This window comes from Chroicocephalus ridibundus, chromosome 12 (assembly GCF_963924245.1).
Source record: "Chroicocephalus ridibundus chromosome 12, bChrRid1.1, whole genome shotgun sequence".
NCBI classification, from domain to species: Eukaryota; Metazoa; Chordata; class Aves; order Charadriiformes; family Laridae; genus Chroicocephalus; species Chroicocephalus ridibundus.
The window spans coordinates 3,083,529-3,094,725 of NC_086295.1; the positions used below are offsets into that span (position 1 = coordinate 3,083,529).

The 11,197-nt window shown below is 47.9% G+C and overlaps 1 protein-coding gene across 2 annotated transcripts in view; it reads left to right on the plus strand.

Moving 5' to 3' along the window:
- The window catches only part of COL9A3 (collagen type IX alpha 3 chain), a 39,435-nt gene extending 28,521 nt beyond the window's left edge, over positions 1-10,914 (plus strand). For both annotated transcript variants that reach the window (XM_063349759.1, XM_063349760.1), the window contains 9 exons: positions 493-564; positions 4,038-4,073; positions 5,466-5,510; positions 6,082-6,114; positions 6,480-6,626; positions 7,250-7,304; positions 8,096-8,278; positions 8,538-8,615; positions 9,779-10,914. In XM_063349759.1, the coding sequence (XP_063205829.1) occupies positions 493-564; positions 4,038-4,073; positions 5,466-5,510; positions 6,082-6,114; positions 6,480-6,626; positions 7,250-7,304; positions 8,096-8,278; positions 8,538-8,615; positions 9,779-9,954 (825 nt within the window). In that variant the 3' untranslated portion in view covers positions 9,955-10,914. The remainder of the gene's footprint in view (positions 1-492; positions 565-4,037; positions 4,074-5,465; positions 5,511-6,081; positions 6,115-6,479; positions 6,627-7,249; positions 7,305-8,095; positions 8,279-8,537; positions 8,616-9,778) is intronic.
- The last annotated feature ends 283 nt before the right edge of the window (positions 10,915-11,197 follow it).

Sequence of the window (11,197 nt, forward strand, 5' to 3'; positions counted from 1 at the left end):
GGAACAATTTATATTTAGTGTTTGTTAAGGGAGGGTTTGAGTTTGACCTATGTGAAGACGCCTGAATTCCTCCTCGACCTGGACGCTCCCAGCTGGTGTGTCTGCAGTCAGCTCCTCCCTTCTGCCGCACCGGGGCTCTCACGTCTTGTCCCCCCCCTCTTCCAACAGTTCACAACCAGTGTCACTGTTTCCCCAGTGAAACTGGCTGAAAACCAGTGTAGGGTGCGACCTTCTGGGAGCATCACTTGGTCAGGGGTCGCAGCAAAAGGCCCGGGCCAGCCAAAGGCTGGAGCGCTTCGGCAGGTGGCTGAAACGTGGTGGGGCAGAAATCAGAGCGCTCTACCGACCAAAGCAAGGTGTCCCTGGGTCCTGGGGGGGAAAGGAGAGAGGACATCAAGGACAAATGACCTTTGTGAACATGTTGTGGAGCCTGGTGAACTTTGGGGATGTCAACTTTAAGCTGTCGCTCTTTCTTTTGTGTTTTCTTAACAGGGTCCCAAAGGTGCCAGTGGTGAACCTGGCCTTCCTGGTCCAACGGGAATTCGTGGAGAGTTAGGTGACAGGGTAAGGAGAAAACATCCATAACCAATTCCTGTTTGGGAGGAGTGAAATTAGAGCGTAACGGGGCCCCCAGATACGCCGTAGCTGGTGTCGCCCCCGCGAGCACAAGCAGGTTGGGTAGAAGGTGGGTACGTTGGGTGTCCCAGGCCACCCGCTGCGGCTGCCCAAGACGGACCCTACAGCAGGTAGCAGGACTCAAGCATCATGTCTCTGCTGTTCCTGTCCTTGTTTCCATTTCAGTTCAGGAATTCACGCTATTTTTAGACAGCAGGGGTTGTTTAAAAGAGACTTTGGGCTCCATTTCTAGCCAGAATAGACGACTGGGGGCTTTTTCCCTGCTCTGTGTGCTGATTTCACCAAAGCCTTGCTCCCCGTGAGCACAGGAGAGCTGATCCACGCATCTTTGTTCTTCAGCTGCTTGATTAGGATTTCTGGATATATATATTTATTTTTTTTAAAAAATTACAGTTTACTCGATGATTTTCTTTCTGAACAGCAACACACCTGGGCCCCACGCCTCAGAATAAATGCAGCTTTTTTATTTAAATGAATTCATTCTCATTTAAAAGAAGCCAGCGGAGTAAAGTGAATGACACTTGTTCAGGGCTTGCAGGAGAACAGGAGCCGTGTGTTCGCCGGCTCCCTCGACTCCAGCTTTAAGGTGAAATTCCTGTATAAGCAATCACAGCGGCACCACGGGGGTTTCACAATGGCCCTTCTGTGCCGGCTCCAGGCAGGTTTAAAAGAGCCTCTTGGTTGGCCTGGAAGCGTAGAACAGGAGGGTCATTGTGGAGCTCCAGGGTCCTGACTGCGTTCGGGGCTTCGTTGCGGTGAAAAAATGTATGTTCTGAGGGGAAGAGGCCCCTGCTCGGAGCAGCCCGGCGTCCAGAGAGCTGCTGCGGGCAGAGGGAAGGAAAATGTTATGCTTAAAGCAAAATAAAATATAATCTAGGGTTTATTTCTGGCTCTGAAGTGAAGTGTAGTTACTCTAAGATGTAATTGTTGATTGTTTCTTAACGCCCTAGCTCGTTAACAGCTTTCCCCGGGAAAACACGCCGCAGCAGGTTTGGGTAACGCTGGAGACTTTGCGCCCCTGCGTGTGCAGGGGGTGCTGAGGGGAACGTCCCGCTGCCCCCCCAGTCCCACCAGTGTCGGTGACAGCCACGTGTGCCCGGAGTCCTCCTCCCCGCGGGCACAGCGCTGCCGAGTTACACGCTCCTTACTGGGCATTTGGGCTGGGAAGACCCTAAAACCTCCGATCGTGTCTTTGTAGCCTAAAGAAACAGCCTCCGGCGTCTGCCGGGGCGGGGACAAAGAGGGCGGCAGGTCCCACCGTGGCTTTGCCCCGCTGCCAGCCCGGCCCGCTGGTCCCCGGCCTACAGAGCGGAGAGCTGCAGATACACGGGATCGATACAACTACAGCGCGCCAGCTGCGGCTCACCCATCGTGCTCTCCTGAAATCAATTCCGGCTTTTTTTTTTTTTTTTTCCTTTGCAAAGAAAAAAAAAAATTTATATATATCCCTGCAAGCCTGAGTTAACAAGTACTGATACGCTTTTGCACAGCCCTTGGACTGACTGCGGCCAGGAATATAAACCAGCGTATCAGTACGTGTGCTTTCTTGCATGAGAAATACAAGAGGTTTAACGCGTTTGACCGTAAGGTATAAAATAGGATTGAGGCGATACATAAACCATCTTGTGGGAGCAGGATATTGGGGAAGGGAAGGATCTGGCTGTTATTGCTGTGGTAGCAATAGGTAAATATTTTTCCTAAGGATTTTTTTTTTTAAGATCAAATTCCTGGGGATTCTGGATGCTGGCAGCCGTCCGGGGCAACGTCTCTCTCGGCTCCGTGGTGGCACCGGTAGATGCTTGGCAGATGTGTTAGTTGTGAGGATGGCTGGTGGCCGTGGAGATGGTGGTCCTAAAGTCCTGTCGCTTGTTCCTGCTGCTGGGAATTGTTACTGCTGTGAATTACACGGGTTTGAATCAAAATCTTCTGGGCTAAGCTTTTCTTTAAGGGACCGTTCCTTGCAGGACACAGTCTTTGGAGACTAAGCCGTGTTTTATTGCCATAAACTTTCATGGGGCCTTGGGACTCTGTGAAGTTGGAGGTATAAATCTGGATGATAATGTTCAGAAAAGAATACATCGTCTCTGCCATCGGCAAACACAAAATGGGGGTTATAAATAGCCACAGCAATTCTTGCATTTCCACATTCCATTGTCTGGTTTGCTCAGAGTTATTTTTTTCTTTAATAGAAATCCCTCCTTTTTTAACTTATGACTTGAGCAAAATGACATGCCCTCGTTGGATGTGTTTGGCCTCCTCGGAGATTCTGTTCTGCTGAGCCATCTCCAGATCTAGTTATTAAAAAAAGATCAGTTTGCAGATGCCAGACTGATGAATGTGCTGTAGAAATCCTGTCCGAAGGGTAAAATCTTTGAATTTCCCATGTAGATTTTGCAGTAGAGAAAAAATCCTGGGGTTCTCCTGAGCTCCTCGTTGGCTCTGCTAAATGGACCCACAGTCACAGAATGGGGCTGAAAACATCTCGTGTCCTCTCTGGGGATGCCAGGTAGACAGAGTTAAATTCGGAAGGAATTTCAAGCTGCCTAAATTATCCCTCGGGTGATAATCAGGTCATCGTCTAAATGTATTTTATTCCTGTGGCCGTGTTGTTCTGTGAATCTCAGAGTCAGGAGCACCTAACTCTAAATCCCAGGAAAACTGACAGTCTAATAAAGCCGTGAAAAGCCATCCTGACTTTTTGCCGTTGCAGTAATAAATGTTCTCGTCCATTTTATACCGTAAGTAAATTCAGTCTCCTCCTCACGTCTTCGGGTGTGAAAGGCAGAGATCAATTGCCCGCCCGTCTCATCCTGGACCTTGGCCTTTCATTTGTGATTTTGTTAAATTGCTGTTCCGGTCGTGATCGCGAGATGACAATAATGAAAAGCAGAGGGGCAGAAGTAAAGGAGAGTTCCTGTCTCTGGGATGGAGGAGAAAGATGACTTTTGCAAAACAGGTTTTGAAGACTAGGATTTAAAGCACAGAATTAATTTTAGTTTTATTTAGGAGATGAGGAGGATGGTATGAAAAGGCCGGTGTAGCTAACCTGTGCCAGGCAGGTGGGGAGCGGTGCATTGACCATCTCCGGAAGGTCTCTCTGGTGTGGTTGGATGAGGACGCGGTGGGCAGAAGACCACCAGGCCTGAGCTGGGAGGTCCCGGCAGCTGCTCGGCGCTGTAGGCAAGAGAAACTGTCCCACAACACAAAACTAGCTTAAAAGGATGCTTAAAAATCTCTTTTTGTTTGGAAGAAGTATGAGTAAGATTTGGTCCCTCCTACTTGGCAGCTGGGAGATGAATTCCCAACCCCTTGCTGGGTGAATGAATGTCTGACCGCACCAGGAATTCACAGGAAAATGCCAGTTTGAGCTCATTTGCCTTCTTTCTTTTACTTATTCTCAGGGTCCTACTGGTGTCCCTGGTCCCAAAGGTAACCAGGTAAGTGAAGCTGATCTTTCTCCTGGGATAACTTCCACGTCGTGGTCAGCAGAGCCGTTTAAACCCTGCCCGAGGTGCAGCCTCTGGCAGCCCAGCCTGCTTTCCTCCCCTCAAACACGCTGGAGCCGGCACCAACAAAACCCTCTTTGCTCCCGTTTTCCCTGCGTTGGTGACAGAGACGTGGTCTGTTCTAATGGGGACGCAGGAAAATGCGGATAAAAATGCTGGAGACTGGCTGTTTATTTTGTACCCGCGAGGTGTGCCGCGCCGTACGCGAGCTCCTCGCATCATGTTCCTCCCAAATTAAGTTCCGAAGCGCAGCTTTTCTCTGCCCGACGCAGAGGATTTGTCCTCGCCTCAAAGGCAGCCTAACAGACAAATGGAATCTTTTCCTTTTTGCTGCTTAACTTCTGTGGTTGGATTAGTCTCAGTTGATGAGCTTTTGAGCCACTTTTCATCAAATACGTGACATGCCTTAATGCGTGACTGGGTTTTTGCAGAAGCCCCATGCTTTTCCAGCAAGCGTTTCTTGTTTTATTTACAGCGTCAGCGTCTGTGCGGTCCCCGTGTTGTCGCTAAGGGGAAGAGCAGCGTAACCCGCGTTTCTCTTGCAGTGATCTATGGCTGTCGAGCAGAAGTTACCGTAACAGTGTTCATTATCTGCTCTAATTGCCGTGCAATAAGTCAGCTCCGCAGCAGAGCGTTCGGCGCGGGAAGCGCTGCCCGTGCGGCCGGTGCCGGCAGGGTGCCCCCGGCAACGCTGGGATGGCCCATGCTGCTGTTGGATTAATTGATGCTCTTTGTCACGGCCAGTAAAATTAATGTCACCAGAGCTTTAGCCACCTTTACATTAGCGTCCCCAGAGAGGGAGGGTGACGGTCCTCACCAAGCGGTGGATCGCTTCTGTTTAAGGGCAGGATGAAGCCATTCTGCAGGCGACTCTTCTGAGGAAACCTAGAGGACACCGTTACGCTGGACACTGAACCTTTAGCTGTTGTTGCAAACTCACGTTCTCCGTGAGACCCAGCGCTGGGGAACCCGACATTTGGATTCCCTGTAAGAGCAGTGCCAGCGCCAGCCCGTGGATGTCTTCCACGGCCACCCCATCTGTATGAATTCAGCCTTTCGTCCCAGTACCAGCTTGTCGCAAAGGGCACCTCGTCCTCGTGCCAGCTGCCTTCCACCATGAGTGTCGTCATCAGCTGGGGAACAGCTACTGTAGAGCTCAGCTTTGGGAAGAGAGAACTTCCTCTTGCTGAAACAGCTGTAAAGCTGCCAAGTGCCTCCATCTCCCTTAGGAGCTGAGGTTGTTCATGTCTCAGACCGAGCCTTATTGCCAACAATCTTTGTGCACCAGCAGGGGCAGTGTTAATTCTGGTATCTCCCTTTCAGGGCATTGCTGGAGCAGATGGCCTCCCGGGTGACAAAGGAGAACTGGTAGGTGTCCTTGAATGCGCTAGCGTTGACTCCTCAGATAACAGATGGGTCTAGAGGAACATAAATCAGGAACTAATATGGTCAGTGAGAATTAATGGTCCAAGAGCTCCAGCCCTGCTGGCTGCGAGAAGGAGAAGGCAACCCGAGGTTTCCCACCACCGTGTTCAGGGTGTGCATCAGCTCCTCTTGTCTTCAGGAAGCACCGGAGAGCCCCTGTGGCCGTTGCAGAACGGTGGCGTATCGGTGCTCATTTGTCATTTTGCCCCTCAGAGGGGTCGACATTGCTCTGTCGGTGGGGGGTTTGGTCCGCCTCAAGAAGTAGCCAGGTTGCCTGGACCCGCGTTCAGCATCGGGACCCGGGGTGAGTCCTGGCGTCAGAGTCCGCTCCCTGTTGTGCCAGGGCTGAGTCCGGTCTCCAGCAGCCTGTTGCCATTCCTGGCCCCTTTGCTAGAAAAGCCCGTCAGATGCCATGTACTTGTCCTCACGGCTTCCCGGAGCTTGGGAGGTTTGACTTTAGATGTGCATTTTCTGAATGGATCTTTCTTTCTTATTTCCCTTTTCGTTCTAACAGGGTCCCTTTGGTCCCCCCGGCCAAAAAGGAGAGGTATGTGCCCCAAAAGGTTTGGGAGTAAACGTGCTTATTGCATCTTTTGGTGATGTATCTCCGTAAACTATGTTCTAGCGTCATTTCCTAGAAGCAGGTTTTCTTCATGGTCATACTATAAAATTTATGACAATGTTTCTTCTGTCATTCAAAGCATTCGAATGTGTTTGATCATTTTGCTGCAGCAGGGACTCCTGTTGTCATGACATACGTATGTAAAATCACCTGTACCATGTAAGAGACGTTGATGATCAGCCAGATCAGTTGAGGAAACCCGGAGAAAGGTTTAACTAATCCCCGTGAGAAAAGAATGGACCATGTTTTCTGTTTTTAAGCAGTTGGGTTTTTTTCCTTCCTCGTCACAGCCAGGAAAAAGAGGAGAACTTGGTCCGAAAGGTGTGCAGGGACCTAATGGGACAGCTGGAGCACCAGGGATCCCGGGACACCCAGGGCCCATGGGACATCAAGGGGAGCAAGGTGTTCCCGGCATCACGGGCAAACCGGGGCCTCCTGTGAGTATTACCCGCTTCTGGGCGCAGTCAGGGGGGTCTCTGAAGCCAATAAATGGATCGTGGATTTTGGATGCGTATTCAAAAAATAAGGTCCTGCTTTTGGGCAGGCGGAAGGAGGTGACTGCAGGTGCGGGAGTTCACCAGTGCAAAAAAGATGAACGCCTTGCGAGATTCAGAATTAAAATCCCCCAGAATGTGCGCCTGGGAGAATTAATCTTCCCTCGCAATGGTACATGGACAGATGATCTGCGTCCACTGGAACCGGCTGTAAGTCACCCTTCTCATTACAAGAGTGAGTTAGAAGTTGCTCATTTAAAAATCCAACTCCTGCTCACTGCTTCGAATGTTAGACTTGGTCCGGAGCTCGCGTTCCAGCGTTCAGGAAAGGCCACGGAAGCCCCAGATTAAATACCTGGCCTAACACTAAAATGAATCTCTGCCGTTAGTAGGACAGAGCTGCTAAACTGAAGCTTTTGAAATGGGGAGAACCCCCCCGCTCTTCCTGCGGGATCCTGTGCTTCCTCCCCAGCTGCTGGGAATGAGCGACACGTCCCGAAGCTTCTGTGGGGGACGGTTATTGATAACGTGGTTTGTGTAAGGACAGATTCTTCTGTTAATTACAGGGCAAAGAGGCCAGTGAACAACGTATTAGAGAACTCTGTGGGGAAATGATAAATGGTGAGTATTACTGAGAGAAAACTGACTTTAGTTGCCATATTTAGCTGACCCTGAACATAAGATGGCTCCTGAGATATGTTATTTTTCTGTCTCAGTAAGAAAAGATACGTTGACATTTAATGTAAGGAAATTATTCCAGAGGTCACCTTGTTGTCTGGGATGTCCTTCATTTTTCTCAAATGAGTATTTTTACATGATTCATCCTGCTGCCCTACAAAGTGTGCCGAAAGTGCCTTTGACACAAGCGTGGCACGCGCTGGGCGGCGTCTGCCCTCACCCGGCTCGTCCTGAACTCCCGCTGCCTCCCAGAGAGTCCTCCTCTTTCTTTGAACTTACTGTTCTGCATTTATGGTCACTGTTGGGGATGAAGTGAAACTCTGAAATATTGTTTCAGAAAACCTGTTTTAATTATTTTTAAGTATCATTTGCTAGAATACTAGACATCTTTCAAAGTGGTTTAGGAAACGGGAAATATCAATGCCTTAAAAACCTGCAGGTTTCTGACCAAAATCTCCTTCTCTGGAGATGTAAAAAGAAATAAATAATAAAATTACTTAAAAAAAAAAAAAAAAAAGATGAGAGGACAGAGTCAATGGTCAGTTTCCTTCTGCCAGAAGCAGTAAGGGTGCAGGAGTGGCAGTGCGTGCCCTGCCCCGGCGCACAGCCCTGCTTCACCGTCAGACACTGGGTTTTCAGCTGCTCCCTCAATTAAGGACACTTGGTGGCAGATGACAAATGGCCAAGCAAAGAGTGAAAGTGTCGGACGTGCTGTTTTTAATTGTTCCTTTCAGATCAAATTGCCCAGTTAGCTGCTAATCTGCGGAAGCCCTTGTCTCCTGGAATGACGGGTCGTCCTGGCCCGGCTGGTCCCCCAGGTCCTCCTGGCGCCGTGGGAAGCGTTGGGCATCCAGGTCCTCGTGGTCCCCCCGGGTACAGAGGGCCAACAGGAGAACTTGGTGACCCTGGTCCCAGAGGTAAGACCAAACCAACCTCCTTCTCCTTTACACCCATGAAATAAATGGCAAACTTGTACTAATTCCAGAAGTGGAGGAAAACCGATCAGGCCCTGGGCAGCTGACGCGGTTCTAGAGGGCGGGTTTGAGTCTTTAGGGTGCAGTGTGAGCAAAGACCCCGGCTGAGGACTTGGAGTTCCTCTTGGTCTTTCCCCTTCCCCTCCTTGGATGGGGCTGCAGTACACAACTCGCTGCTGAAATTGTCTGTTTGTGATTAAAGGTGACGCTGGCGAAAAGGGAGATAAAGGACCTGTTGGTCAAGGTATTGATGGGCCTGATGGTGATCAAGGACTTCAAGGTAAGGCTGTGCACATAATTTAACAAACCATGATAAATTAAAGGCTTAAGAGGGAGAGCTCTGCATGTTGTCGGCAGTATATTGTCATCGCTTTGTGCCCGTGATGGTTACAGCAGGGCTGTTTTCCTGTGGGTACGGCAGGTGCAGACAATTTGAACAGCAGGACTCAGTTAGCACATCCCCTCTTCACACCACTCCTGTCTCCTCCTAAAGGTTTTGGAGAATGTTTCTGAGCAGCGGCTGCGGGACAGCCAGGCTCCTCCCTCGTTCTTGGTTTCTCCTGCTAAGGGCTGTGGAAGGTCGGGAGCTTTTATAGATCGGGAAGCCAGAACCCTCTTACCCGCTCCCACGTGGCTGCCAGCGTCAGGTTACTCTGTGCGGTGGCGCTTCATACTGCTTGTTAATGAGCGCGTTAATTACTGCATGTATCAGCTCATGCAAAGGTGTGCGACGCCCGTGCAGCTCCAGCTCCTGCTGCCCGTGTCCTGACGGACGTGGTTTCGGTGCTCTGTTTGCAGAATGCCGCAGTGCAAAGCTGCAGCCTGGACCACCAGCTGCGGCCTCCACACCTCAGCTCATCTTTACAGGTCAAACAAGAGAAAAAGGGGACAATATTTCATTTTACCAGAAACAACTATGAACTGCCTCGTGTAATGATTTTGAGTGTGGTGGTGTTATTGCTCTGTACCTGGCTACAGTCCCAGTTCCTGAAGTCGTGAATCCTTTATCAGAGGATTCAAAGATTAATTTATACAAATGGATGTGTATCTAGTAGAAAGTAGGAAGAATATTCTTTATTTTGCTCACCTATTAAAGCAGCTTTTCTAATTGCAATTACATCTGCACAATGATTCAGTTGCATCCATATAATTTCATAAAACCAGTTCTGCACTGGTGAGCAGAAGTCGGAGTGGACACATGCAGTAAGGAAAGCGCAATACTAAACATCTGCCTTCGACTACGCTGAGGTAATTCCAGTAAAAAAAATCCAATGCACATACTCCAGATTCAGCCTAAATTTATTCAACACCTCGGACTCAACAGGCCATAACAATTCTGATGTGCAGACACACAAAGAAATCTAAAAGTAATACATATATACATTTAAAAAAAAAAAAAAAGAAGGAAATAATTCATGTAATCTTTCTCCCCTTCTTGTTTAGGACCACCCGGTGTACCTGGAATTACTAAAAACGGTCGGGACGGTGCTCAGGGTGAACCCGGTCTTCCAGGGGATCCTGGTACTCCTGGTGCTATTGGGGCTCAGGGAACTCCAGGAATATGTGACACGTCGGCTTGCATGGGAGCTGTTGGAGTATCGACTTCCAAAAAGTCATAAAACAAGAGTACAAGAAGTGGAGAAGTGACTGAATATTTAAATAAACAGTGCATTGTAAGAAAACAGACCGAATCCTCATAGTGATAAATGGACAGATGTTCCTTCTATTGTATTAAGTGGAGACTCTGAGACAGTTCTATGAAAAAGAAAGCATCAGATTTGAAAACTTTTAATTACAAGATGCTTTATGGGTATTTTCTCCTCCCCCCACTTATTTCCCAGAATTTTTACTGCTAAACCACCTCACCTTCCCTTTCTCCCTTTGTTCAAGAGACCTGCAAAGAGGAAGCGTTGTTCCTTTTTACCATCTCATCCCCCTAACTGTACTTAAGATCCTGAATTTTCTGTATAAATGTTTGAGCCTTGTCCGTTGAATTCCTTGTGCTGCTCCCACTGCCTTCAGTTAGGCAGGTCTGGGCACTAAGATACAGGGGGTTAAGGTATTCAGGCACCTCGCTGCTGCTTACAGCAGGGGAAATCAGGCATTTAAATATCCCCTATTTTAATATCTTAAGATTCTGGCCTAAGTAAAGACCATAGCTTATGTATGTGCTGTCAGTTACCAATTTTTAGATGGCACCTCCAGTATTTGCCAAGACTAGTAAATAGTAAACCTCTTGCAATCCACTTCTGCGAAAGGTGTAATGTATATAGTTTAATTTACAGGGGAGATTTTTGTATATTTCCATATGATACTAAAGGACATTAAGTAACAGCATTTTCACGACCTCTACTTAAGCTATTTGCACAGTAATTGTGAATGAAACCCCAAATAAGAAAGGATGCTCTTCTGAAGTCCAGCCAAAAACACCTGTATGAACTGTTGTAAAAATAAAAGGAGATTTTTTTTTAACTTTTTCTTTGTGATGTTGTAAGTGTCATTATGCACATCAAATTAACTCAGCTAAATGCCATTTGGTTTTGCCAGAACTGGTTTTACTAGGATTGTTTGGAAATAAATTGCTGCAAAATTGTCCGTATCCGTGATTTAAAACAGTATTATTTTGGGAGAACTTTTGGTACTTTAAAACCTGCTAGCATCATCTATTTTAAAAAATTAATAAAACCACGCTCAGCTTACACACTATGCTATTTCTGCCCTATATGCTAAAGCTTATGAAGAAAGGAGTCATATTAATCTTTAAATATGAAAATAGTTTCTGCATTTAAATAATCTACTGCTTACAATGTGCCACTCTTGGACTAAAGTAACAATTTAAGAAGCTGTTGTACAGTTGTGTGA